General features: G+C 44.9%; 1 protein-coding gene across 1 annotated transcript in view; it reads right to left on the minus strand.

The window, feature by feature from the left end:
- Window positions 1-1,327: 1,327 nt before the first annotated feature.
- Window positions 1,328-27,898, minus strand: part of LOC309866295 (uncharacterized protein) — a 60,245-nt gene continuing 33,674 nt past the window's right edge. Inside the window, exons 7-10 of the mRNA XM_082733903.1 lie at window positions 6,571-6,651; window positions 4,867-5,004; window positions 3,661-3,794; window positions 1,328-3,550 (exon numbers count right to left, since the gene is read on the minus strand). Of these exons, the coding sequence (XP_082590029.1) occupies window positions 3,689-3,794; window positions 4,867-5,004; window positions 6,571-6,651 (325 nt within the window). The 3' untranslated portion in view covers window positions 1,328-3,550; window positions 3,661-3,688. The remainder of the gene's footprint in view (window positions 3,551-3,660; window positions 3,795-4,866; window positions 5,005-6,570; window positions 6,652-27,898) is intronic.

A 27,898-nucleotide genomic window follows, 5' to 3' on the forward strand; every position in this document is an offset into this window, starting at 1 on the left:
AAGGGATTTCTTGTTTTTGTTTTAGAAACATCATCGGGATGTCTGTGAGCCATTTTGCATAAGCTGCGCCCTGTGCAGACTGGTGAAATGAATTAGTCCCCAGAGTTCATGGGCAGGTATGTAGTTCGAAGACTGAGCGAGGCAGGTGCTAATCAATATTTATTTCTGAAAAGCCAAGGTGCCCATAACACGTCAGGGGCTGTTCCAGGTGCTGGGAATACGAATGCGCATCGGCCAGTCTCTACCTTTAAGGAGCTGAGATGAAGTGGAGGAGAAGGCAGGATACAAACCCGCTTCAATGGCGGAGTGGGATGACCTGTTCTGATGGAGGGTCTGGCCGCAGGAGGGCTTCTCCAGTGAGGTGACGTTGCAATGCATCTAGCGAGATGAGTAGTTCATCAGGCAGACAAGGACAGAAACTCAGAGAATCTGGTTCTTGATCTGTTAATTGGAGAAGAAAAAGAACAGCTTTCTCCCAGGAGGAGGGAGGGTCCAAGGGCCAAGGGTGTGGACTCTGAATAGACCTGGGTTGACTCTTGTTCTACAGCCAAGGTCTGGGGAAAAGAACCACCACAACAAGAGCAACTAACATTTAAGCCAAAGACTTTTTTTTTTTTTTTTTTTTTTGGTCTGCAAAAAAGCAAAGACAATAACAGACCTACTTAAAAATTAAAAATTAAAAAATTAGAAATAAATAAAAATTAAAAAAGAAAAAACACATGTAAAGCATCCAAGATGATGCTTGGCTCGTATAAACCTCCAGTAAATGATAGATTATTACACCTGTCACTGGGGGCTGGTGAAGACTGAATGAGACACAAGATGTGAGAATGATTATTGAAATGAAATCTCTGGGCTTATTATTCCAGACAGAGGGACTATCTCATGTAAAGTTGGGAAAACTAAGGAAGCTTTAGCTTTTCTTAAAGGAAGAGTCCTTGACTGTGGTCAGGATGAAGAATGCATGGTGGGAAGAGGGTGCTCTTTGAACTGAATGATCAGTCAAAATCAACGTCTTGCTTTAATCAGTGAGTTGTGTGATCAGAGAGAAAAATCACAGAAAATCACAAAGGGCAAAATTACTGTCACCACAATTCTATTTGAGTGGAGACTTTTAAAACCTTTTTTAAGGGGCACCTGGGTGGCTCAGTGGGTTAAAGCCTCTGCCTTTGGCTCAGGTCATGATCCCAGGGTCCTGGGATCAAGCCCCACATTGGGCTCTCTGCTCTGTGGGGACCCTGCTTCCTCCTTTCTCCCTCTCTGCCTGCCTCTCTGCCTACTTGTGATCTCTGTCTGTCAAATAAATAAATAAAATCTTTAAAAAAAAAAACCTTTTTTAATAGTGAAATAGTCACAGAACTATTAATAACATAATAACAATACATATAAAAATATAAAGAAAATTTTTAAAAAAGCAATGCCCATATATTCCCCACACCCAGATTAAACAGATGTCAATATTGTAGTTTTTGCTTTAGATCTTCAGCTGTGGGTTGTTTTTTTTTAAAGAACTGAAATATTGTGGATACTACTGAAGCTCTCAAACTCACTCAGTGTGCTGCTCCCCTGTATGTTATCACACTTTTACTAGCTGTATGTAGCATAAACAACATGTAATGTTCTCAGGCTTCTTAGAATTTCACATAAGTCGTACCATATTGTATCGTTTTACAGCTTGTATGTTTCACTGGATATTGTTTTCAAGGTGGCCCCATGTTGCTGGATGTAGATATGGTTCATTGATTTTAGCTGCTCAGTGAGGTTCCCTTTGAGGTTTATACTTGGGCCCAACAGTACTGCTTCTAGATGTCTCCTTAGAAAATCTTCAGGCACTTGCAGAAAGCGAGAGGCCTCAAGAAGTTCACTGCAGAGCAGTTCATAATAGTGGAAAAAGTATGGAGAGACAACTCCAGTCATCTACTGCTATGAAACAAACTTCCTAAACCTGGTGGTTTAAAACAACGATCACTTATTCTCTTGATGAGGCTTCCCTTTGGGCAGAACTTGGCAGTGAAAGCTCCTGATTGCTCCCCGTGGCATCGGCTGGGGTGGCGGGAAGGCTAGTGGCTAGAATCATCTAAAGATTCCGTCGTCTGCTCACATATCCGAGGACTGATGCTGGCTGTGCATCCGACTGGGACCTCAGCGCATGACTTCTCCAAGTTGCCGGTTGGCTTCCCCGCTAGCAAGGCAGGTGAGTTCCAAGAACAAGCGTCCCACAAGAGCCAGGTAGACACGCAGGGCATTTTTAGGATCCAGCCCCAGAAGCCCTATTATCGTCGCTTGTGCCCACAGTTAATTGGCTGAGGCAGTCACAAAGGTCCACACAGGTTCAAGAGGAGTGTCATGGGTACATTGTAAGAGCATATGGGATAGGATGCCTTATCATGACCACTTTTGGAAAATACAATTTGCTGCCAAACCTAACTGCCCATGGTATGGGACACACAGTATGAGACACATGAACATGCAAAGAAAACCCAGTTTATGGGGTGCCTGGTGGCTCAGTTGTTAAGCGTCTGCCTTTGGGGCTTAGGTTATGATCCTGAGGTCCTAAAATCAAGCTGTACGTCAGGTTCCCTGCTCATCAGGAGGCCTGCTCTTCCTTCTCCCACTCCCCCTCCTTGTGTTCCCTCTTTCGCTGTCTCTTTCACTCTGTCAAATAAATACATAAAATCTTTTTTTAAGGTTTTATTTTTATTTATTTATTTGATGGAGAGAGAGATCACAAATAGGCAGGGAGGCAGGCAGAGAGAGATGGGGAAGCAGGCTCCCCGCTGAGCAGAGAGCCTGACATGGGGCTTGATCCCAGGACCCTGAGACCATGACCTGAGCGGAAGGCAGAGGCTCAAACCACTGAGCCACCCAGGCGCCCCTAAATAAATAAAAATCTTAAAAACAAAACAAAAAAACCTGGTGTGTTTGCTCTTGTTTTAAAAGCTACAAAAGGGTGGGCACCTTCTTACGAGGCATCAACATAATTCCGCTCAGAATAAAAAGAATAAAGTGTTTGGGGGAGAGGATGTAACAGGGACTTTGCATTGGTTTCTATGGAGGATGAAAGATATTACTGTCAGACACAGAGAACATCTTCCTCCCATAGAGAACTCTCAGAAACAGGCACAAGGGAGAATTCATTTTTAAGGTAGTTTCCTTTTTTCCCCTCATGAATGGTGTGAACAAAATCTCCTCGTGCTAAAAACTGAGGACTTAGACAGAACAGTTGCCAAAACTGTGTTTCTTCGAAGGCATATTTTTGTACTGACTCCAGAAAACCCTTAAAGGAGACTCTGAACGTCTTGGATGGCAGCATAGTAGGGGAAGAGGCATGAAGAGCTAGGAAGCTTGGGTTTGAATCCTGGATTCTGTGTGACCGCAGGCAAGATATTGACCTTCTCTGTGCCTCAGCATCCTTCCGTGGACTAGTGAGGTGAATAACACCACTTACAATGTTTTTGTAAACACTGTGTTAATTCAGCGATTCTGCTTACGTTTGATAAGCTCTTCAAAAGTATTAGCTCTTGGTAGGAGTCATCAGGGAGAGCAGATTCTAAAAGTTCGAAGTAGCTTGCTCCATCTGGATTTAATCATGATCACTACCCCCAAGAGTAACGCCCAGAATGCCCCTAGCAGGCCAGATAATTAACCTTGGGTTCTCACCTCAAGGTTCTTCTCTGTCTCCATTCATTCACGTGTGGGCCTTGAAATAGTCAAGACAGGTGGCAGGAGACTGGGCGCCTTCCCATTTCACAGCCGAGGAAGCGGCGGGCAAGTTGCTGCAGGGGCCCTGCTGGCTAAGGGAGAGGTTAGTCCATTAGATGCGTGTTTTCGTCCCCAGTCCCCAGGTGTCCCTGATCCGGCTCAACCACCAGCTCCTCACCCGCCCAACCCCCAAGGCTCGGGGCTGGAGAAGCAGAAGGGAAAATTACTTAGTGCCTTTTGGCCTCATACTCCTTAGGTCGACTTTGTCCAGCGCTCACAGGGTTCCCTTCGGAGGGCGTTTGGCAGGAATCCTGACCCAGGGAGAGCCTCAACAAATACGACTTAAAGTAGGGGTGGGGGCGAGCGGCAGTATCCTCCTCTTCCACCCGCCAGCCGAGCTCCCGCAAACTCCCAGGTCTGGAGTGTCAGCGCGGGGACGGAGGCATTCTCGGGGTCGCGGACCCCCGGACCAGGTGCCCCTGGAACCTAAAGAACCCATGTTGCCCAGGATGCACCTGGCTGCCCTTCACCTCTAACCAAGTCCCTCTGGGCTCCCTCCTCGGAGGCTGCCCGTATTCCTCCTTCCCCTGCGGAATCCGAAAGCAAACGCAGAACCTGGGCGCTCTGCTCGCCAGGGCTCGAACCCGTGGCCGCGTTTACAAGACCAGCGCGGTCTGGAGCGGACAACTAGACGCTGGCCACAGCCTCCTCCAGCGGCGGGAGCGGGCCGTGGCGGGCCGAGCTGCCTGCTCCGTCCACTCGCTACCTGCTGGCGCCAGCCGCTCCGCGACCGGACGTTGTGCCAGCAAACGGGGACGGGGGTGGTGCTGAAAGAGATGCCCTCCACCGCTGTCCGCCTCCCAGCGAGTCTCCGGCCGGGCTCCGCCACGCGGCGCGGGGCGCGGCCGAGCGGCGGCGCTTTGATGTCCCGCGGCCACACGGTGGCGCTGCCGCACCGCCCGCTCTCGGAGGCCAAGGCCGCGGGGCGCCCCGCGCGGGGCTCGCGCCGGGAGGAGGTTCGGTGCGGCTGCTCCTCTCTCCAGCTCCTGCCTGGGGGCTGGTGCGGGGGTCCCGCATCTTAGAGGTGCGGAGGCAAGGTGAGGGTCATTCCGGCACTCTCCCTCCCACGCCCCAAACACGTGCCTTCCGGACACATGGACTTACACTGCCCCGGAGCCCAAGTCCCTTAAAGGTCTTCTAGGCAAAGCACCTTCCTTTACAAATAGGGAAAGCGAGGCCCGAAGAAGTAAGAGTCCTGGCTTTAGCCTCAGGTGAGAAGCCCAGACAAGCAACTCTTCTGTCCTAAAAAGAAAGGGGGTGCGCACAACTAAGGGCGGGGGAAGGACCCACGGGAGATTTATTCCCAGTCCTGGGGCCTGTGCCCCCCTCCCGGAGATCGAAGTTAACCTGTTGCACCTATGAGGAAACGAGGCTCAATATTGGCCAAAGTCACAAGGTTGAGAAGTGATATTCAGCCCCAGGCCTGTTACTGTCTAGTCTGTGACCTTCCTGGACACAGAGTCCTGCCTCCTGCCTCCGTAGCTTTCAAACACCTTGGTTTTTGATAGTGACCTACACACGTCTCTGTAACTGAAAACAACACTTATCCTTAGCGTGCTACGCTCTATTTTCTTTTCTTTCCTTTTTAAATTTTATACTATATCTTTTCTCCTTTTCTTTTAATTCCGGGTATGATCTGCTAAAAGAATATCACTACTCATTAGTGGGTCCTTCGTTAAAGTTGGAAAATCACTGTCAGAGGCGCTGGCTGGGCTCCCCCAACTGTAAAAATCTATGGAAAGCAGTCCATGTAGGAGGCCCAAGGCAAGACTAAGTAAAGCTCCTGGCAGACCTAATCACTTAGAATTTAATATTGTACGCCCCGTTTGCAGTTCTCCAGCCAGTCTTCCTTTAAGATACTCCTAACTTCAGGACGCCTGGGTGGCTCAGTGGGTTAAGCAGCTACCTTCGGCTCAGGTCATGATCCCAGCGTCCTGGGATCGAGTCCCACATCGGGCTCCTTGCTCAGCAGGCTCCTGCTTCTCCGCCTGCCTCTGCCCTCTGCCTACCACTCTGTCTGCCTGTGCTCACTCTGACAAATAAATAAATAGAATCTTAAAAAAAAAAAAAAAGATATCCTAACTTCTGAGCCTCCCCCATTCGCTTCCCTCTCCTCCGAGCCGACTTCTCTCTCTCTCAGCCTCCTCACATTCCATGGTTTTGCTCTCTGTCCACCATTCCAGTCCTAGCCCTGCTCCTGGGTCCTTTATTCAGGAAAAAAAAAAGCAAGGGCTCTCAGTCTGTCAAAATATTGGTTTCTCTTTTCCTATCCCCTGTGCCAGAGGGAGTTTTGTTTAACACAAATAAACACACAAATGCACAAATAAATCCACAAAATAGATCTTTTCCTGTCTGGCCAGCTCACCAAAACAAAACACAACAAAACCGATCCATCTCTCCTCTCCCAAAGACACGCAAACCTGCTCAAGGTCTTCCCTCGCTTATATCCCCGAGGTAGCTCTTGGCTAGCCTGTCCTCCTCACCATTGCTATGGTTACGGAGCCCTCTGCGACCAGGTCCTGCTCCCTCCACGTCACCCTTAGAGCTCACCGCTTGATGCCTTCTGTGCCGTTCTTGCCTAGCCACTTCGTGTTCCCTGAGTGGACACAGCCCAGCGATCTCGCCTTCGCTCACTTGCTCTTTTGCATTCCTTACCAGATATGCCTGGACGGCCCCTCCCTGAACTCTGCTCAGGGACTCCTGCCTCACCTCCACTGGGAAGCCCTCCTTGACTTCTCAGGCTGGGGGAAGGTCTCCTTTTCGGTGGTAACTGCCTCTGGATTGTCGGTCCCAGCACTTAAAACTCACCTCAGGACTTTTGGCCCTACTTGCCGCTCTGCTCCTGTAGATGGAACTCCCCAAGGGAGTGCATACGTCTGGCACAGTATCCTAAAGACAAGCATATTGGAATATTGGAACCCTTCAATGCCCACTTGTTCAATAATGGAGTGAAGGTGAGAGACCCGCTGCTTCCCTGGCGAGGTAAAATCTGACTAAAGGACTCTCTGGAGGGGGTGGAGAAAGGGAAGGGAGGTCTTCAGAAGCAACATGAGCTGTAGGGCTCTAGAGGAAGAGGGCATTATGGGAGTAGGTCGAGGGTCATTTGAGATGTTCATTGGCCGTAAGCCTTTACTTACTTACTTACTTTCTTTCTTTCTTTTTTTTAAACACTGGTGGGCCAGACCCTTGTTCAATTTCTTCTTTCTCCTTCTCTGGGACAGATCTAAGTGTTCCCCCCTCTCCCCGCCACATCCTCCTCCAGCTCTCAGCACAGAGCACTGACTGTGCCTTTGTTCCATGAGATGGGCACTGGAGGTGGGTTTCCCAGAAGGAGGTCCCTAGCATCCTAGGTGACCATGGGGGTGGGTGTCCTAAGTAGAGGAGGCAGGGTATTCCAGGGTCCCTGAATGTCTATGTAGAAACATGACTCTCTTGGCCCCTCTTCCAAACCCCTCCACCTCAAGGTTAAAGTGAATCAGATTATCCTTTGACATACAAAATACCATTGTCTATTTCTTTTATGACCATGTTATCATTTCTGTTATGATGTGATGGCTTCCTAGAGGTGGATCTGTCCAGCATTCTATGCTTCTGTGCTGCTAGGATCGAGGTCTCCAGTCACGTGTGGCTGTTGGGTATCGGAGACTGAGCAACTGTATTCTTTTTTTTTTTTAAGATTTTTTTTTTTATTTGACAGACAGAGATTACAAGTAGGCAGAGAGGCAGGCAGAGAGAGAGGAGGAAGCAGGCTCCCTACTGAGCAGAGAGCCCGATGCGGGGCTCGATCCCAAGACCCTGGGATCATGACCTGAGCCGAAGGCAGAGGCTTTAACCCACTGAGCCACCCAGGTGCCCCTGAGCAACTGTATTCTTAACTGAATTGAGCTATCTTGTAAGTACAAAAAAATACATTACTTTTCAGGGGCACCTGGGTGTTTGAGTCTTGATTTTGAGTCAGATCATGATCTCAAGGTCAAGAGATTAAGCCTTCCATCGGGCCCTACATTCAACACCAAGTCTGTTTGGGACTCTCTCTCCCTCTGTTCCTCCTCCGGCTCTCATTCTCTAAAATAAATACATGAAATTAAATCTACTTAAAAATACATCAGATTTCAAAGTCTCATCTCATTAATATTTTCCCTGTTGATTATATTTTTGAAATATAGTATTTTAGTTCATGTCAAGTGAAATTGATTCTTAAAAAAATAATTTCACTATCTCTTTTTACTTTTTTAAAATGTGGCTACTAGAAAATTTAAGACTACCGATGTGTTTTGCCGTGCATTCCTTCTGAGCAGTGCATTTCTGGAAAGCTTAGGGTGGGATTTGGGTGAGATTATCCACTTTCAAGGTACCATTTCCAAAGCTGCAAATTGTAACATTTGATCATACTTTAGAGAAGTTCTCACAAGGATGACATTTGAAGTTTGAGGCCTTTAAGTTTTCTTTCTCTTTATTCACCTTTTGGCTTTTCTCCCAAACCTGTAACTAAAAATCAAACTAAAAACATCTTATTTATTTCATAGACTGATCTCCAAATCTTAACTTAATAGCAATTGCTGCTCTGTATTTTACACACACACACACACACACACAACCCTGTGGGGACCACCATTTTCCCATGTGTAAAGCAACATGCCTGATTGCTGGATTAAGCAACGGAAATTAATTATTACAGTAATTACTCGGCCACTAAATGTTTGAATGCCAGACCTGACATAGTGTCCTGGGAACCACCTTCAGCTTCCAGAATGCATTAGTATTGACAGGGCAGCTAGAGCAATGTATTTCAAGAATATTTTCTTCTGAGGCACTCGCTGGTATAAACCATATGCCTTTGCTTGGGGCAGTAGGGAGCTATGCACTATGCCACAGAAAAAAAGACAGCTGGCTTTTGGTACCCATCTCTGCAAGGTCAGGAGAACATCAAATGCCTGAAATGAGAACCTTTAGTCTTCAAGGTGGCCATTCAGTAGCTAGTTAGGCAATGGTAGAAATTAGTGTAGTTTGGGGGACATCTTATACCTAAGCCACTATCCCTGAAAGAGGGGATCTGTTGCTTGGGAATTTTAATGCTATGGGGAAGCCATGCCAAGGTGCCTGGGGGTGGTCCTAGTGAATTCCTTCTAAACCATCTTTTTTCTCTCTCCATTTATTTTTGGCACTATCTTCTCCACCCACGCCCCTCCCCCCATCACCTGCCTTCTTCCCTGAGGCCAAGTCTGTTCAGGGTGGAGAAGAGATTTCCTTTAATGAGCACATATAGGTCAAAACCAGAGATTAAAAAATAATAATAATAAGAGCTGGGGTACCTGGGTGGCTCAGTGGGTTGGGGCCTCTGTCTTCGGCTCAGGTCATGATCTCGGGGTCCTGGGATCGAGCCCCGCATCAGGCTCTCTGCCCTGCGGGGAGCCTGCTTCTCCTCTCTCTCTCTCTCTGCCCACCTCTCTGCCTGCTTGTGATCTCTGTCTGTCAAATAAATAAATAAAATCTTAAAAAAAAAAAAAATAAGAGCTATTCTAGAGTGTGGGACTTCCGCAGCAAGAAAGCTATCCTGCCTACTTGTCACTGTCTGTCCATTTCTCCCACGCGGTTCTGCCTTCCTCTAGGAGACCTGTGATGGCTGACAGAGCGAAGGCTGGCCCAGACTGGGCCCAAGGGTGGATTTCTGGGATGAAACCCATTTTGTTCACTTGTTCCTTTTGCACCACGGGGTAGGGTTTGAGCTCAATGGCAACAGGCACATCTGCACAGCTTTCTGCACTTTTTTCTCATAACTCATTCAGTCAAGTGACTGTTTTAGGATGTCTGGGGTCTCCGAGTAATTCTCCCTGAGACAATCATATTTTTCCTGCTTTAAAACTGTCAGTTCAACTCAGAAAACTCTTAGGCCACATGTCAGAGGGTATCAAAGACAGTGGCTTCACTAAAATCCAGATGAGACACTCCAAAATGCCCAGACGTCTGAAAGGCTATCCTAACTCCTCTAGTTTTCGTTCTGTAGGTCAAGGCCAGAACTATATATAGCTCCAAAACAATGGGTCCTCTAAGCAACTCCACAATCCCAAATGCTACAAAGTTACCCCAAATGTTTCCTCTTCCTCTTAAAAAGTAGCATCATCTATTATTAAAAAGAAATTAATAACAACTAATAGCTGTATAAACCACTTTATTTTCAGGCAGTCTGTTACATTTTAGAGTTTCATTTTATTTAATCCTTATAATATATTAATTCAAAGCATATCTATCTCCCTATCTCTTTATTTTAAGTGAACTCTACACCCAACCTGGGGCCCAAACTCACATTCCTGAGATCAAGAGTCACCTGCTGTACCGACTGAGCCAGCCAGGCGCCCCCAAAGTACACTTACCGAATGACTGTGGTCTTGACGAGTCCCTCCCTCATGAGGCTCCCATTCCATTCTATCACCATGGAAAGATTTGAGGAGGACTCAGAACAGTGCCCTGGGCCACATCCTCTCTGCCTACCTCTGACTTCAGCTGGCGCTGGGATAGACAGTTCCTCACCTCCAGTGGCCTGTCCCTTGAGGGATGAGGGAGGGACAGATCTCATCCCAGAATAAGATGCAGCCTTCAAGGGCAGGGGAATTTGCCTCAAAGAATGAAGATGGGAGGTGGCAGAGAGATGTTGGGTCTTTCACCCTTAAAGGAAAGACTTTCCAACTAATTCCTTGAAGACTGTTAATCGGAGTGAGTCCCGCTGGCTTGCCAGGGCTTATTAAGGCCCCCTTGATAGGCTTTTCCTCCTTCTCTGCCCACCACTCGCTGCTGCTTCCCTCCTGCTTCCTGGATGACCTCCCAAACAAACTATCTCTACTCACATCCTTATCTCAGGCTCTTCATTAAGGAAACTCAAACTGGATTATTAGCCCCATTTTACAGATGCAGAAACGGAGGCAAATTGCCTTCAAGTCTCACAACCAGGGCTCACACCAAATTTGCCTGACCCTGGAGCACATGAATTCCACAACTGTCTCCCACCTCCAGCTGCCTTAGTGCTGCCCCATTCCCACTAGAATTTATACTGGTGGTCCTTTTCAAAGCAGCCCATTCCATCTTTGGACAGTTCTAATGACTGGAAAATGTGGAGTGATATTCAGCCCATTTCCCCATCCATCCATCCATCCATCCATCCATCCATCCATCCATCCATCCATGTGTTTATGCCTCATCAGCAAGCATATGTTCATCAGGGTCTAGGGACCAGATACTGTGCTATGCACAACTCTAAAGAAGCAGACCTGGTCCCTCTGCTCAGAGAGCTTCCTGCCTGTGACCGATAAGCATGGGCAGGAAACGGTGCTTTCCATGTGCCGTGGGAGCATGGCGTGAGCACCTCACCCAGCCACACTCCCTCTGCAGCATCCTCGGAAGATGCTCCCTGCTCCACACAACAGCCCTGCAGGTGGGGGTCACAGGTATCACATCCTCTGTGATTTTTGATATTCACATTCATCAGCCCAGGTCTGAATGGGCCTTGACAGCAGAATGGAGCTCACACCTCCAGTACAATCAAACAGAGACCTGATGCAATGTGCACCCCCGGAATGAGAGAGGAGACCCCGCCCTCAGCAGGGAGCGTGGAAACCAGGGCTGAATCTCGGAACCTGCCCCCATGTTTAGTGTTTGGAAGACTCTGTTGGACTTCTGCTGCTGACTCATGCGTGCCCCACTCCTCAGCTCTCCTCCCTTCAAAAAAGTTAGCAGCACGGGCCCGAGATGTCTGAATAGATCCTACGGCACCAAATACAATATTAGAGTCCATTTCTCCCGTGTTACATACATGAGGAAGTAATTCACATGGATAATTAGTGCGTAGATGTCTTTGGAGTCTGCCTTATAATAAACAAATTGGTCATGAAACTCTAGCCTTGTCTGCTTTCTTAGCTTTCAGAAGGCCCCAGGGCAAAGCAACCCACTCTGTGACTGTTAGGCTGCTGCTGGGATGGAATGGCTCAAAAGCAGCCACAGAAGTGGATTATTTGCATCTAACTTTCCCTGCGGCATGAATGAAAGCTCAAGTTCGATTTCCCACCCTCTGATCTATTAAGTTTTCTTTTGAATTCCTCCTTTTCTTAAATAACGTTCTGAGGAATGGGATTCTAGACATTCCACCCTGCAAGTCTTGGAAAGGCAGAGCTCAGATGTGTGGGAAATCATGTTAGAATCCAGAACTACCCACCCATCCAATCCACTCTCCTTCCCCCGTGTTTAGGGACGATTCCAAAGCCACAGGCCTTCTCTCTTCTGCTGTGATAGGCAAGGGGTAGAAATCAACTGGAATCTCAGAAAGTCCCATCCATCCATCCATCCATCCAACTCTCTCCCCTTCCATTTATTAATTTACTCAATAAATAGTCAGCACCTACTACCTGCCAGGAGCTGTGTTAGGGGCCATGCTAAGACCTTGAGACACTGCAACAAATAAGAGACTCAGACCTCGCTTTGTGGGGCTTATGGTGTAGCTGGGAATGGATGTTATGCAAGTAATTTTACAAATACCCAGTCAAAATTGTGATTGATGTCCCTAGGGAGAATTTAAGATGCTCACTGAGCCCATAACCAGAAGGCCTGACCTAGCCACAGGGAGGTGACACTCAAGCTGAGAGACAGAGTAGGAAGTTGATGTTAACAAAGTAAAGAGGAGAAAGAGAGGGAAGGCAAGGGATTCGGGTGGCAGGGCTGGCGTAAGGGCACCCAGGCAGAGGTATTACTTCAAGGGGCCACATGTAGGCCCATGGGGCTACCTGGTAAGAGCAAAGGGGAGGAGGCATGGGGCACACTGGTTGGAGAAAGCAGCTGTGGCCCCACAGGGCAGGATGTAGGAGAGGGTGGGAAGCCCTGAGGGAGCATTAAGCATGGGATGACTGAGTCCGATTTGTGTTCAACAAGGTCACGCCACCAACTGTTGTTGGAGAGTGGACCCCAGGGGAGCAAGTGGACAGAGGGGTTGGGGGCAGGGGACAGATTCAGGGAGAATTGCTGGAGGACAGCTGGCCATGGCTGGGACTCGAAGGGGAGCAGGAGAGATGAAGAGCAGTGGAGAGATCAAGGTGCATTTTGGAAGGAGCACAGTGGGACTCCCAGGGCTCCGTGGTGGTCTATAGGGGCCCATAGGGTCTAGAGGGGTCGGGGTACACCTTCAGAGTTGAGCCAGACCCTCAGCAGCTCTCCTCCTTCCAACCTATGACTGCATGAGGGTCTACAGGGTCATGGAGGGGAGTGGGGGGAGGACCATGGCTGTTTTACCTTTGCCCCTCCCCCCTTCTTAGGTTTCTCCTGAGGCTGTGGTATGTCAGCCTGGACCCTGTTTTCTGATTGCCTCTTATGGGTTGGGTAACTACGGAGATTGTCAACTGAGGATTTTTTTTTTTTTATATACTTGCCTCCTCTCTTTTTCTGTACACTCATAGTACTTAGCAGCCTATTGGGTATATAGTCAACAATCAAGTCATACTTGGGGATTGAGCCATCACTCTATAACCTCAAGACAGGTGAGACACAGATGCATACTCACCTCCGCCCTGTTATTCCACATCAGCCTTCAAATCAGCAGAGAAATTATGCAAACTAAGGAGGAAGATGGGAGCAGTAAGTTCCCTGAACCCTAGTACAGGAAGTTGGAAAAACCACAACATCATCACAATCCATGATTGCAAGAAAGACAAAAAAACAGCATCAAAAGGTGAGGTCGTTTAGCTTTCTTAATAATCTCTTATAATTAGAATATAATTATAATTCTTATACTCTGTTTTCTCCCTGCCTTGTTGGCAGGTTTACCATCACTCTTCTGTTCTGCACTCATGGCAGACATCACTAATCCATCATGATAGTTTTCCTTGAAACGAACCTTCAGGAACCCTCTCGGTGCTTAGACTCTTCTGCTGACTAAAGCTGGTACATAATATTAAACCTATTTGCTATCCCTGCTCTTGACTTTTTGATCAGAATAGTCAATCTGGAAATATTCTAGGCAAGTATGCCTCCTATTTATCCCAAGTAGGTGGTGGTCGATTCTTCTTCTAAAAAAGAATGGTGGTTCTTCTAAAGAAGAAAGATGGTTCTTGACATACTCCAGTGCCCATCCTGCTTTGGCTTATCCTGAAAACAGATCCTATTTCACATGTACCTAAACTCTCTTCTGCATACGTGTCAGAGAATGGTTTATGGAACTACAAGGATCCAAGGTACTTGCTGCTCACATCTTCTCAACCTTCCACAGCTGGTCTCTTACGTGGGAATTGCCACCCTATGGTACCTCTGAGCCCAACAGAAGTATATACACATTTTTACCACAGCAGCAAATCAAATGAGCCTGAACTTTCAGAGTTTCTCATTTTACAGCAATGAGGCTTCTGCACGTGTCAACCACAAGACAGGGCTACTCGCTAGCTTCTCAATGAGATTAAAGTATTGTGACTAATTGGTTCTCAGTCATGAAGACACAAAGAGAGCCTCTTGCTTGATAGCAAGCAGAGGAAGAGAGATGAGAGTCAGAAGAATGTGATCCAGTTGTCTGGGTCATGAACTGAATTGGGAGTATAAAGTTGCTTTCTTCCTACCTGAACGCAGCCTCATGGAATTAGAACGTCCTGCCCCAAATCCCAATCACTAGGATATAAACTTCTACAATCCCACTTGCCTGGGCTAGTAGCCTTGCCCAGACTCGGTTTAGAATGGTGTTGGCCTCCTGTGTACACTAGGGGGTGCAAGCAGGCTTGTTATCTGGCTGGGCCCTAAGAAATTTCTCACGGGAGCAGAAGAGACAAGATGAAGACGACCAGGAGTCACTCCTTTGCTTTGGAAAGTGCTGAGTAGAGGGAGTCTTGGACCAGAGTTGAGAAAGGAGAGCAACATCCTCATTAATTGCTTTAAGCTGTTTTCTGGTTTTATTTTCAGAGCAGACCCAGCTCCCGAGAACTGGGGATGAAGGGAAGGTTACGTAAGGCAGCCGACCTGCTCCTCCCCTGGCCTGGCAGACTTTCAGCCGCCCGGGGTGAGTCAACACCTGGGAAGTGGCATCCAAGGGCGGCTCTTTCAAGCTGGGTGGAACTTTCTACCATTTCTCTGAGGCCACTGTTTGACCCATTCCAGGGGCTGGGGAGGCAGGAGCCGATCATGTCCCTGGGTGGTGCCTGTTCCTGGCACTGGGTCCATGGAAAGAAGCTCAGAGAGCTTTTTCCAAACTTGAGTGCTGGCGTGGGGGAAACGGAGCAGTCCTCTCCACCCCGGCTTCGTTCACATAATAAGACTTCTGCTCCACTGGCCTACTTTTAGCTTGGAGTGGAAGGAAGCCAGCTTGAGAAGAACAGAGCCAACCTCCCTGCCCTGCTCCCCACCCACTCTTCCAGAGCCTTCACCAAAGGCCTTGTTCTCTGCTGCTGGAGCACCGGGCACAGTGACCATAGTTTCTCAACCTATCAAGGGGAAATGAGTTGAGGAAATCAGCACAGGGTTTTTATTGCCAAATATTTCTTTCCCTAGGAGGACAGCACATTCAAAGCGCCGAGTGGAGATTGGAGTTGGTCCAGCCATAAACCAACTTAATGAACACTAATAGAGAACTGCAATTATTGTTGACTTCAAAATGCAAACAAGAACTTTAGAGGCTGATCCCTATCAGCCGGTCAGGCCCGGCACAGATGCCCGGCTCTGTTTTTGCTGTTGCTTAGCAATGGAAAATGAAGTGTTCCTGTCTCTTATCACTGGAGGTAGAGGTAGGACAATGAGCTTTATTGGACTGAATAGGTATGAAATTAGTTTATTCTTTCCCGCTTGGAGAACGCAATTGGCAGAAAGAGAGTCATTTGGACAATGGGCAGTTCAGAGGTTGGGAGGTGGCTTTCCTTTCCTGTTATCTCAGTAAATCCTAACCGTCGCGGGTTTTCTCTACAGATAGAGTTGAACTTTTGCCAGGAGTGTTCATCCAAAACTGTCATTAGAGAAAATAGCTACGACTAGAGATCCAAAGACGAGAGAGGGAATGAAGGTGAAGAGAGTGAAATCCAGGGTGTAAATTTGGTGGGGGGGGGAATGGTACCAAAAAATCAGTAATCAAGATAAATAATATTTTAATGCAATATTTTGTTTTAAACCCAAATGGATACAAAATGATTTATGGTGAATAAAATATCAAATTTTTAAATTATGACAGGATCAGTCTTGCTGATTGGTTTTCCCTTCTGGCATCAGGTCCCAATAGGTCGTGTCTTGGCAGCAGCCTCATACACATTTCCAACATGGAAGACTTTTAGAGTTGCTTTCTGCTCAACAATGTTTGGGCTATAGGGTTGAGGGTCTCACAGCTAGGCAGAGGGACTCTCTTGCCCTGTGGGAAGAAGATCGTGCAGTCCTTCAGCTAGCCTCTTCCAAGACAGCGGGGCTTCTGGGGCAGTGACACAGGAAGTACTAGAAATCCTTGACCCTACTTCAAGTTGCCCAAGACAACAGAGACAGGCCTAGAACCAGCATTTTATGGTAAAATAATCTCTTTTGTTTTTAGTATTAATAGCAACTCCTGTATATTGAGAATCTTCAGGTTGAAACACATAGAATTGCCAATATTCAACTTTTTTTTTTTTTCACCTCAAACACATACAATTTGATCAAATGCATGCAAGACTGGTAAGCTGAATACTGGACCCCAAAGATGTCCTCTTAAACTTGGACATGTTACCTTACATGGAAAAAGAGTCTTTGCAGATATCATTAAGCTAAGGATTTTGAGACAGGAAGATAATCCCGGATTATCAGGGTGAGCCCAAGCATTGACAAAGATCCTTATGTAGAAGGAAGCAATGCTGCAATAAAAGAAGGGCAATGTATTTATTTATTTTTAAATATTACTCATTTATTAGAGAGAGAGCACATGCACATGCACAAGCCAGGGGAAAGGCAGAAGCAGGCTCCCCACCAAACAGGGAGCCTCATGCAGGGCTCGATCCCAGGTCCCTGGGATCATGACCTGAGCCAAAGGAAAATGCTTAACAACTGAGCCACCCAGGCTCTCCAGGTAAAGTATGGTTTAAAGATGCTATTCTATCGGCTTTGAAGATAAAGGAAGAGATCTCTAGTCAAGGATCACTGGCAGCCTCTAAAAGGAGGAAGAGGTAAGAAATGGGTTCTCAGGTGGAACCTCCAGAAGCAAGGCAGTCCAGCAGGCACCTTGACTTTAGCCAGGTTTCTGATCTCCACGGGGATGAGATTAAATGTGTGTTGTTTTAAGCAGCCACGTGTGTGGTTATTTGTGGCAGCAGCAATAGGAAACTAATAGACCAGGCACTATGTTAAGTACTTTACATGCCCAAAGAAATACATTAAAAATCTACCCTCAGCCTTCCCAACGACTCAGTGCTCCGCTGGTCTCCTTCCTGTTTTGCATCCTCGGTTTTTTTTTTCCTTCGTGAACCTTTGCCATGGACATGCATACACATTCTGGTATCCATCCTTAAAAAATAAAACAAAAAGCAAAAAATCAATCATATCCACTTATGATTTTAAGGCAAAATTAACGGGCACCTGGGTGGCTCAGCTGGTTAAGCCTCTGGCTCTTGATTTCAGCTCAGGTTGTGAGCTCGAGGTGGTCGTGAGATCGAGCCCCACGCCGGGCTCTGTGCTCAGTGTAGAGTCTATTTGAGATTCTCCTTCGGCCTCTCTCCATGCCCCCATGCTCTTTCTCTAAGTGAATAAATTAAAAAAGTCTTTTTAAAACTTGATGAACTATAAATAAAAAGCAATTTCTGTAGCCTAACACAGAACATCTACCAAAAGCCCACAGCAAACATCATATTTAAAGGTTAAAAGTGTCAAAAAAAAATGGTGGCTTTTATTCAATACTGTATTGAAGGTAGTGGTGAGTGCAATAAAACAAGTAAAAGAAATACAAGATTTGAGGTTCCGAATCAAGGAAACAAAACAGACATTAATTGAAAGTAATATAATTATTTTCATAGAAAACTCCCTAAAATTCTACAAACAATTAGATTGAATAAGCAGGTTTAAAAAAGTTGAGGGATAAAAGAGCAATAGTTAAAAATGATTGCTTTTCTATACATCAGCAACAGAGAGAAAATATAATTTTAAAAACATAATTTCCAAGTGCAATAGGTAAGTAGGGGGAGACTGAGAGAGAGAGAGAGAGTCCTAGAAGCGGCTCTAAGAAAAATGTACACATCTTTAATGGAAAAAATATAAAATTTTATTGAAGGTATAAATAAACGGCCTACAGACTCAATGAAGTTCTAGTCAACAACCCAGTGGGCTTTCTCATGGAATTTGTGAAGCTGCTTCTAAAATTTACATACAAAAACAAAGGACCAGAGAGAAGCTGACACACAGGTAGGGAGACTTGCCTTACTAGAGGTCAGACTTTATAGTAACTAAGGCAATGTGGGTTTACACAGATCATTAACTGCATAAGTAGAGTAGAATAAAGATCCTAGAAACAGATGGACTATTTAAAAGAACCATGATTTAAGCCAGCACAGACACTGTAGATCAAAGGGGAAGGAATAAATTAATCAATAAAAGGGAAAAAAGGAAATGTGATATACCATATAAAGAAACAAGTTCTGATGGACAAAAGATAAGACATGAAGATAAAATGTGTACTATTTTTAGAAAATACTATACAGGGATTCATTACCTAGGTCCCACAGCCCGCCCCCCCCTCCGAGGATAGAATTCAGTATTCTATATATTCTATCATATTCTATAACAGAATTGTGACCACAGATGGGGAAAAAATTGGTATTTATTTCCACTGACCTCTTATTAATTAGAGATCCAGTCAGGAACATAGACAACAGACCATAGCAATTGTGTGGTACCTGTATCTTGCCACTAAAAAGCTTCCATTTTCATATCCCATGATATTTATTGTAGGTATTGTAAAATATTATTTATGTCTGTCATAATATTTACAGCAGCTATTAGATTTTCTACTAAATCTCATTATTTAAAGCATAAAGGAGAAATACATTTATGTCACAATTTTTTATATTTTGATAACTATGTTTCAGTATCATTGGTTTTCTTTGTAATCTAATGAGTTTCATTTCATACATTTTAAAACATGCCAAAGTATCCATGGCATAAAAAAAATAGTTAAAAGCCCAAGCTATAGAAGTCTACCTATATAACCTCAGTATAAAGAAGAATTTCTTAAACAAAAATGTGAGCCATAAAAGAAAGGAGTGATAAATTTGACTAGATTAGAATTACAAACTTTTCCCATCAAATATACCATAAAGAAACTAAAAGATATTCGTCAAAGTGGGAGAAGATATCTGTCTTACCTATTTTTTTTAAGCTTTATTTATTTGAGAGAGAGAGAGAGAGAAAGCACATGCACACAGAAGAAGAGGGAGAAGCAGATTCCCCGCTGAGCAGGGAGCCAGATGTAGGGCTTAATTCCAGGACTGAAAGCAAATGCTTAACGGACTGAGCCTCTCAGGCGCCCTCTGCCTTACCTATTTAGCAAAAGATTGGTATCTAGTATGTCTAAAGTTCCCTACAAATTAACACATAAAAGGCAAACCAACTTTTTAATGGACAACACAATAAAAGACATTTCACAAAAGAGAACATGGTGACCACAAACGTCTGAAAAGATGTTTCTCCTCAAAAAGCAAGGAAGTGTTCATTTAAAACAAGGACCTACCATTTTACACCCACATTGACCCAAGAGAATATAGAAAAGTATCTGGCAATACCAAGTGTTGACAAAGACATGGAACCAAGGGCACATTTATGTGCTGCTAGTGGGAATATGAATTGGTTCAACGACTTTGGAAAACACTTGGGCATTACCTTTCAGGTGGAGATGCACATACCCTATGATCCATTGATTCCACTCCCAGTTAAATGTCTGGAAAAACTTACACATGTGGACCAGGAGATGTATGGGTACAGACGTCATGGTGTAGTCATGGTTGGATACCATGCTCATGTGAAAAGGAAGGCATGGCAGCCACACTCTCAATACGTATGAACCTCAGCAACCTGATGTTGAGCAAAGAAAGCAAATTTCGGGGCACCTGGGTCAGTTAAGCATTCAACTCTTCATTTTGGCTCAGGTCATGATCTCAAGATCATGAGATCTAGCTCCCTGTCTGGCTCTGTGCTGGATGTGGAGCCTGCTTATGGTTCTCTCTCTCTCTCTCTCTATCTCTATCTCTCAGGACACCTGAGTGGCTCAGTTGGTTAAGCGACTGCCTTCAGCTCGGGTCATGATCTCGGGGTCCTGGGATCAAGTCCCTCATTGGGCTTCCTGCTCAGCGGGGAGCCTGCTTCTCCCTCTTCCACTCTCCCTGCTTGTGCTCTCTCTCTCTGTCAAATAAATTAATTAAATTTTTTTAAAGTTTTCTCTCTCTCTCTGAGCCTACAAGTGGTAGATCAGAAAGGAACAGAGACCATATACAGTAACAGTCACCTTACAGGCAATACAATGGCACTAAATTCATATCTCTCAGTAGTTACCCTGAATGTTAATGGGCTAAATGCCCCTGTCAAAAGACACAGGGTATCAGAATGGATAAAAAAACAAAACCCATCTATATGTTGCCTCCAAGAAACTCATTTTAAGCTCGAAGACACCTCCAGATTTAAAGTGAGGGGGTGGAAAAGAATTTACCATGCTAATGGACATCAGAAGAAAGCAGGAGTGGCAATCCTTATATCAGATCAATTAGATTTTAAGCCAAAGACTATAATAAGAGATGAGGAAGGACACTATATCATACTCAAAGGGTCTGTCCAACAAGAAGATCTAACAATTTTAAATATCTATGCCTCCAACGTGGGAGCAGCCAACTATATAAACCAATTAATAACAAAATCAAAGAAACACATCAACAACAATACAATAATAGTAGGGGACTTTAACACTCCCCTCACTGAAATGGACAGATCATCCAAGCAAAAGATCAGCAAGGAAATAAAGGCCTTCAACGACACACTGGACCAGATGGACATCACAGATATATTCAGAACTTTTCATCCCAAAGCAACAGAATACACATTCTTCTGTAGTGCACATGGAACATTCTCCAGAATAGATCACATCCTTGGTCCTAAATCAGGACTCAACCGGTATCAAAAGATTGGGATCATTCCCTGCATATTTTCAGACCACAATGCTCTGAAGCTAGAACTCAACCACAAAAGGAAGTTTGGAAAGAACCCAAATACATGGAGACTAAACAGCATCCCTCTAAAAAATGAATGGGTCAACCGGGAAATTAAAGAAGAATTGAAAAAAATCATGGAAACAAATGATAATGAAAATACAATAGTCCAAAATCTGTGGGACACAAAAAAGGCAGTCCTGAGAGGAAAATATATAGCGGTACAAGCCTTTCTCAAGAAACAAGAAAGGTCTCAGGTACACAACCTAACCCTACACCTAAAGGAGCTGGAGAAAGAACAAGAAAGAAACCCTAAGCCCAGCAGGAGAAGAGAAATATAAAGATCAGAGCAGAAATCAATGAAATAGAAACCAAAAAAACAATAGAACAAATCAACGAAACTAGGAGCTGGTTCTTTGAAAGAATTAATAAAATTGATAAACCCCTGGCCCGACTTATCAAAAAGAAAAGAGAAAGGACCCAAATAAATAAAATCATGAATGAAAGAGGAGAGATCACAACCAACACCAAAGAAATACAAACTATTATAAGAACATACTATGAGCAACTCTACGCCAACAAATTTGACAATCTGGAAGAAATGGATGCATTCCTAGAAACATATAAACTACCACAACTGAACCAGGAAGAAATAGAAAGCCTGAACAGACCCATAACCAGTAAGGAGATTGAAACAGTCATTAAAAATCTCCAAACAAACAAAAGCCCAGGGCCAGACGGCTTCCCGGGGGAATTCTACCAAACATTTAAAGAAGAACTAATTCCTATTCTCCTGAAACTGTTCCAAAAAATAGAAATGGAAGGAAAACTTCCAAACTCATTTTATGAGGCCAGCATCACCTTGATCCCAAAACCAGACAAGGATCCCATTCAAAAAAGAGAGCTATAGACCAATATCCTTGACGAACACAGATGCGAAAATACTCAACAAAATACTAGCCAATAGGATTCAACAGTACATTAAAAGGATTATTCACCACGACCAAGTGGGATTTATTCCAGGGCTGCAAGGTTGGTTCAACATCTGCAAATCAGTCAATGTGATACAACACATCAATAAAAGAAAGAACAAGAACCATATAATACTCTCAATAGATGCTGAAAAAGCATTTGACAAAGTACAGCATCCCTTCTTGATCAAAACTCTTCAAAGTGTAGGGATAGAGGGCACATACCTCAATATCATCAAAGCCATCTATGAAAAACCCACCGCAAATATCATTCTCAATGGAGAAAAACTGAAAGCTTTTCCGCTAAGGTCAGGAACACGGCAGGGATGTCCATTATCACCACTGCTATTCAACATAGTACTAGAGGTCCTAGCCTCAGCAATCAGACAACAAAAGGAAATTAAAGGCATCCAAATCGGCAAAGAAGAAGTCAAATTATCACTCTTCGCAGATGATATGATACTATATGTGGAAAACCCAAAAGACTCCACTCCAAAACTGCTAGAACTTATACAGGAATTCAGTAAAGTGTCAGGATATAAAATCAATGCACAGAAATCAGTTGCATTTCTCTACACCAACAGCAAGACAGAAGAAAGAGAAATTAAGGAGTCAATCCCATTTACAATTGCACCCCAACATAAGATACCAACATAAGACAGATGCTGGCGAGGATGCGGAGAAAGGGGAACCCTCCTACACTGTTGGTGGGAATGCAAGCTGGTGCAGCCACTTTGGAAAACAGCATGGAGGTTCCTCAAAATGTTGAAAATAGAACTGCCCTATGACCCAGCAATTGCACTACTGGGTATTTACCCTAAAGATACAAATGTAGTGATCCAAAGGGGCATGTGCACCCGAATGTTTATAGCAGCAATGTCCACAATAGGTAAACTATGGAAAGAACCTAGATGTCCATCAACAGATGAATGGATCAAGAAGATGTGGTATATATACACAATGGAATACTATGCAGCCATCAAAAGAAATGAATTCTTGCCATTTGCGACGATGTGGATGGAACTAGAGTGTATCATGCTTTGCGAAATAAGTCAAGCAGAGAAAGACAACTGTCATATGATCTCCCTGATATGAGGAAGTGGTGATGCAACATGGGGGCTTGCTTAAGTGGGTAAGAAGAATCAATGAAACAAGATGGAATTGGAAGGGAGACAAACCATAAGTGACTCTTAATCTCACAAAACAAACTGAGGGTTGCTGGGGGGAGGGGGGTTGGGAGAAGGGGGTGGGATTATAGACATTGGGGAGGGTATGTGCTTTGGTGAGTGCTGTGAAGTGTGTAAACCTGGTGATTCACAGACCTGTACCCCTGGGGATAAAAATATATGTTTATAAAAAATAAAAAATTAAAATATATATATATATAAATACTAAAGACAAAAAAAAATTCTCTCTCAAAAAAAAAAAGCAAATTTCAAGAAAAAGCGGACAGTGTGATTCCATTTATATGAAGTCCAAAAATAAGCAAAATGGACAATGTATTATTCAAGTATACACAGAAATGTATAAAATTATGCACGAAGACAAGGATGTATACATACAGGTTTGGGGAGTGTGTGCCCTTACTTAGAGGCAGGAGGCGGAGCCTTTGATATGTAGGAAGAGCCCATGGGTGTGTGTGTGTGTGTGCACAATTGTTTCTCTTATTTTCAATGAGCCAGTTCGTTGTTAAAAACAAAAATTAAAACCCTGAAAACAGCACTTCCCTTTAACGTGAAAGAAGACTGAATTAATGGAAAAGTTTGAACTATTCTTGGATAGGAAAAGCTAATATTATAAAAATGTCACTTGTCCCTCCCTTAGTTTATATATGTAATGGATTCTCACTAAAAATGTCAAAAGCTGGAAGGGGGTTGGGGGCTTGGGTGAGCCTGGTGGTGGCTTTTATGGAGGGCATGTATTACATGAACACCGGGTGTGGTGCCTAAACAATGAATTTTGGAACACTGAAAAAAAATTAAATTTTAAAGAAATGTCAAAAGCTGGCTCTGCACCTTTTGGTTCCCAGAGGCTTTTTCCTGCATTCAACCCCGAGCAGACCCAGACCCACCGGGATCTTCTCCCCGTATTCTGGGCCACACCTACCCCAGGTTGTAATTTACTTGTATAAATCTCCTCCTCCCCCTAGACTGTACCATCCTGAAGGTCAGCAACTATGTGTTCTTTGTTCAACCTGCATATCAGTTCGTGTAATTACTATTTGGTGTATTAAGGTTGTTTATAAATATTTGTTAGGTAAATGACTTATTTCATCCAATCCCCTACACATTTCAAAAAGGGGGGTTTTATCATTTCTGTACGCAGATGAATTAAGGGAGGCCCAGGGAAGTTTGGTAACTTTCCCAGGGTCAGCCCAGCTGGTGACTCTCTCAGGCTTGGCAGGGGTACTGCTGAGCAGAAAGGAGGTGCCAAAGGGTGCCCACAGCTTCCTTCTGGGAGGCCACTTTTAAGTGGCCCGAGGTCAGAGGACTAGGACCCAGCAGATACTGAGTGGCAACTCCCCCACCTCTACTACAGAGGTCTCAGACCCACAGAGCATTCCTTGGGTACCTACTGTGGGCCCCAGGGCCAGTGTGAAGTAGTTCGTCTCACCCATCCCTCAGTGACCTCATGTGAGCGTGACCTACTGCTCTCCACAAGCCTGCAGCTTTCCCAGTTCAGCATCCTGGGAAAGCTGTCAGTCCCAGGCAAACCGATGAAAGCCAGTTGCGACTTTTGTTGAGCCGGTAAACACACTAGCCATAAAGAGAGGGAAACCATTCAAATAATCTCAATTTAAGGACAAAGATGCTGGATTCCTTCCCAGGGCTGCTGCAATGATGACCCCAAACTCAGGATCTAAAAGAAGGGAAATGTTCTCTCTCTTAGTTTTGGGGCCTGGAAGGTGAAATCAAAGTGTTGGCAGGACCCAGCTCCCTCTGAAGATTCTAGGGGAGAATCCTTCGTTTCTCTTCCAGCAATCCTTCTTGCTCCTTGGCTTACAGCCGCATCCCTACAATCTCTGCCTCTGCGGTCACGTGGCCCTCCTCCCGGTCTGTCTCCATGTCTGGATTCCCCTCTCCTTTTTCTCGCAAAGACACTCGCCATTGGATTCAGGGCCCACTACAGTCCAGGAGGACCTCGTCTGCACAGACCCTCATCTGAGAGTTTGGGGGGTCATGAATTGGGGAGGACACTATTCACCCCACTATGGATACTTAGATGGGGAAATTCACTTCCCAAGCTCATGGAGTGAGAAGGGGGACCGGGTTCCAGCCCAGGCCAACTCTGTGTCTGTTCCCATGCTCTCTGTCACCACCCCGTCCTGCCTCTCAGTTGTCTCCATTTGTGGAATTGAATCAGAGTTTTATTACCTCCAAATTGCTGGGCACAAGCCTCGTAACAGCATTTCAGGGAGCAGGGCCCTGGAAATCTCATTTCTGCCAATCCAGGCCCTCCGGGAGCAATGTGTTTTCACATTCCCCTCCAGATCCTTGGGACTGGTCTTCCAAAGGACAGCTCATGGGTTTGGAGGGCTTTCCAGAGCACACTGTCCAGTCATTTTCGGGAAAACTGCTTACTTAATTGATGTTTAGTTGGGAACTTAGAAATATCATCCCAAGGAGGAGGCTCAGTTACAATATACTGAAAACAAACACACAAAAATTCAACAAAACAGGCAACCAAGCGCCCCCCCACCCCGCCCCTGTACTTCTTCTTTTGGGGCAATTCATTACTCCTTCACATTTGCCTAAAAACCCAAGTCCCATTTATCTTCTGGATCGTTTTGGTCCCTTTGCTTGTTGAAGTTTGTATATTTCTTCCCCTGAGATGAATTCTCAACAACCCAACAGGGTTGGGTGATACCTTCCTTTGGGTGACAATTTACCATGTAAGGAGTGTCCCTGAGATCTGAACTCACCAAGGAAAAACTTCCATTTTATTTCAATAGTTTGCCTCTGTTTACTGCCAGGCTGTTTATCAGCTAAACAAAACTAGCAACTAGTTGTAATCAGTTTGCTTACTATTCTCTAAATGAAGCATGCCCGAGGGGCCACCACCAACCTCTGTCCCCTCCGCAGCCCACTTAGTGTCACCAAACTCATTTGTTACATATTGATCTGTTTTGTTATTATAGTTTTGTTGTTGTCTCCTCTTCTCAAGTAGAATGTTAGCTTCATGAGAACAGGGCTGTCTGGGTCTGTTGTGCTCCCTCTGAAACCCTGGTGGCTTAGAGAAGCAGCAGGCACCCAGCAAGTGCTTGGTAAATATCTACATAAAACAATGGTCTCTAAATTTTAATATAAACAACAAAATTTAATATTGAAATTTCTGGGGCACCTGGGTGGCTCAGTTGGTTAAGCATCTGACTCCTGGTTTCAGCTCAGGTCATGGTCTCAGGGTCGTGGGATCAAGCCCCAAATCAGGCTCCCGTGCTTGGTGCAGTCTGTTTGGGATTCTGGCTTTTCCTCTTCCTCTGCCCCACCCCTGCTTGTGTGTGCTCTAAATGAATGAATGAATGAATGAATAAATAAATAAATAAATAAAATCTTTAAAAATATTTATTTTTTAAAAATAAATTTTAAAATTAAAAAAATTTTTTAAATAAGTATTTTTTAAAAGATTTTATTTATTCATATGTCAGAGAGCAAAAGAACACAAGCAGGGGGAACAGCAGGCAGAGGGAGAAGAAGGCTCGCCACTGAGCAAGGAGGCTGATGTGGGACTCGACCTCAGGACCCTGGGATCATGACCTGAGCCGAAGGCAGATAGATGCTCAACCAACAGAGCCACACAGGTGCCCCTTTAAAAAAAAACATTTAAATATCATCTCTTTAATCTTCCAAGGAAGCCAAAGAATGCCTTTTTGCTTTTTTTTTTTTTTTTTGTCCTCAAGGTCTTTGAGGTTTATGAGGACTCAGTCTGCCAAGGAAGAAACTTTGGCCATCAATATTTATATTAAAGGTTCTTAACTTTGTGGGGATGTGAACCTTTTGGAGCCTGATACAGATGATAAAATTTCTCCTCAGAAAAATGTGCCCATTTGGAGCATTTGGTGTAGGACAGAGGGGTGGGGTGGGACAGGCGTGTCCCCCAGTGCCTTCCTGTCTACCTCCCCAGCTCCGGTGTGCCGGCACCAGAGCAAAGGTCTGAAGAAGGTACAGATCATGCATCTGACCCGTGCTCAGTCTTACACCAAGTGTATTCATTGCCTAAGGCTGGAACAAATGGCTCCAAATCTGGTGGCTTAAACCACAGAAATTTCTTCTCTTGCAATTCTTCAGAGTAGAAATCAGAGGTACTTCCTCCAGAGGATCTGAGGAGAACCTCTACTTGCCTCTTCCAGGCTCTGGGTCTCCTGGCATCCCTTAGCTTGTGGCCACATCTCCCCAAGTCTGCCTCCTTGGTCACATGGTCTTCTCCTCCGTGGCAGTCAGATCTCCCTCTGCCCCTGTCTGACAAGAATACATGTTGTTGCATTTAGGGTTCACCCTGAAAATAGAGGGTGACCCTCTCCCCATTTCAACATCCTTCATGATCACTTCTATAAAGTCTCCACACCCCTCCCCCCCTTTTTAACTGTTTAAGGTAACATGTATAGGTTCCAGGAATTACTATCGGATATTCATTCTTATTATCCCTGAAGGAGATCATTATTCAGTGTACTTCACCAAATAAAGAAGAATGAGGCATAAATCAGAACACACACACACACACACACAGTTACCTGGGAATGTTCACTGTGTTTTGAATCTGGGTGTGACTACATTTCCAGTATTCACAGTATTTAAAATAAGGAAGCCAGAGTGTGAAAGACTGACACCACCCGCCAGGCCCATGCTTCCTTCCCCTCTTCCTACCCCCATGCTTTGTTTAAAAGCCACAGGAGGAATTTCAGGTTGCCTGGGGACCAAACAAAAATAAGAGGGAGCAGGCAGATTTGTTTAAGGGGCTCTCCAAGCAAGTGTGTCCACTCCCGTCAATATGAGGGTGAAAGCCAGCTTGTCCCGATGCACT

The sequence above is a fragment of the Mustela nivalis genome (genome assembly GCF_964662115.1).
Source record: "Mustela nivalis genome assembly, chromosome: 6".
Lineage (NCBI taxonomy): Eukaryota > Metazoa > Chordata > Mammalia > Carnivora > Mustelidae > Mustela > Mustela nivalis.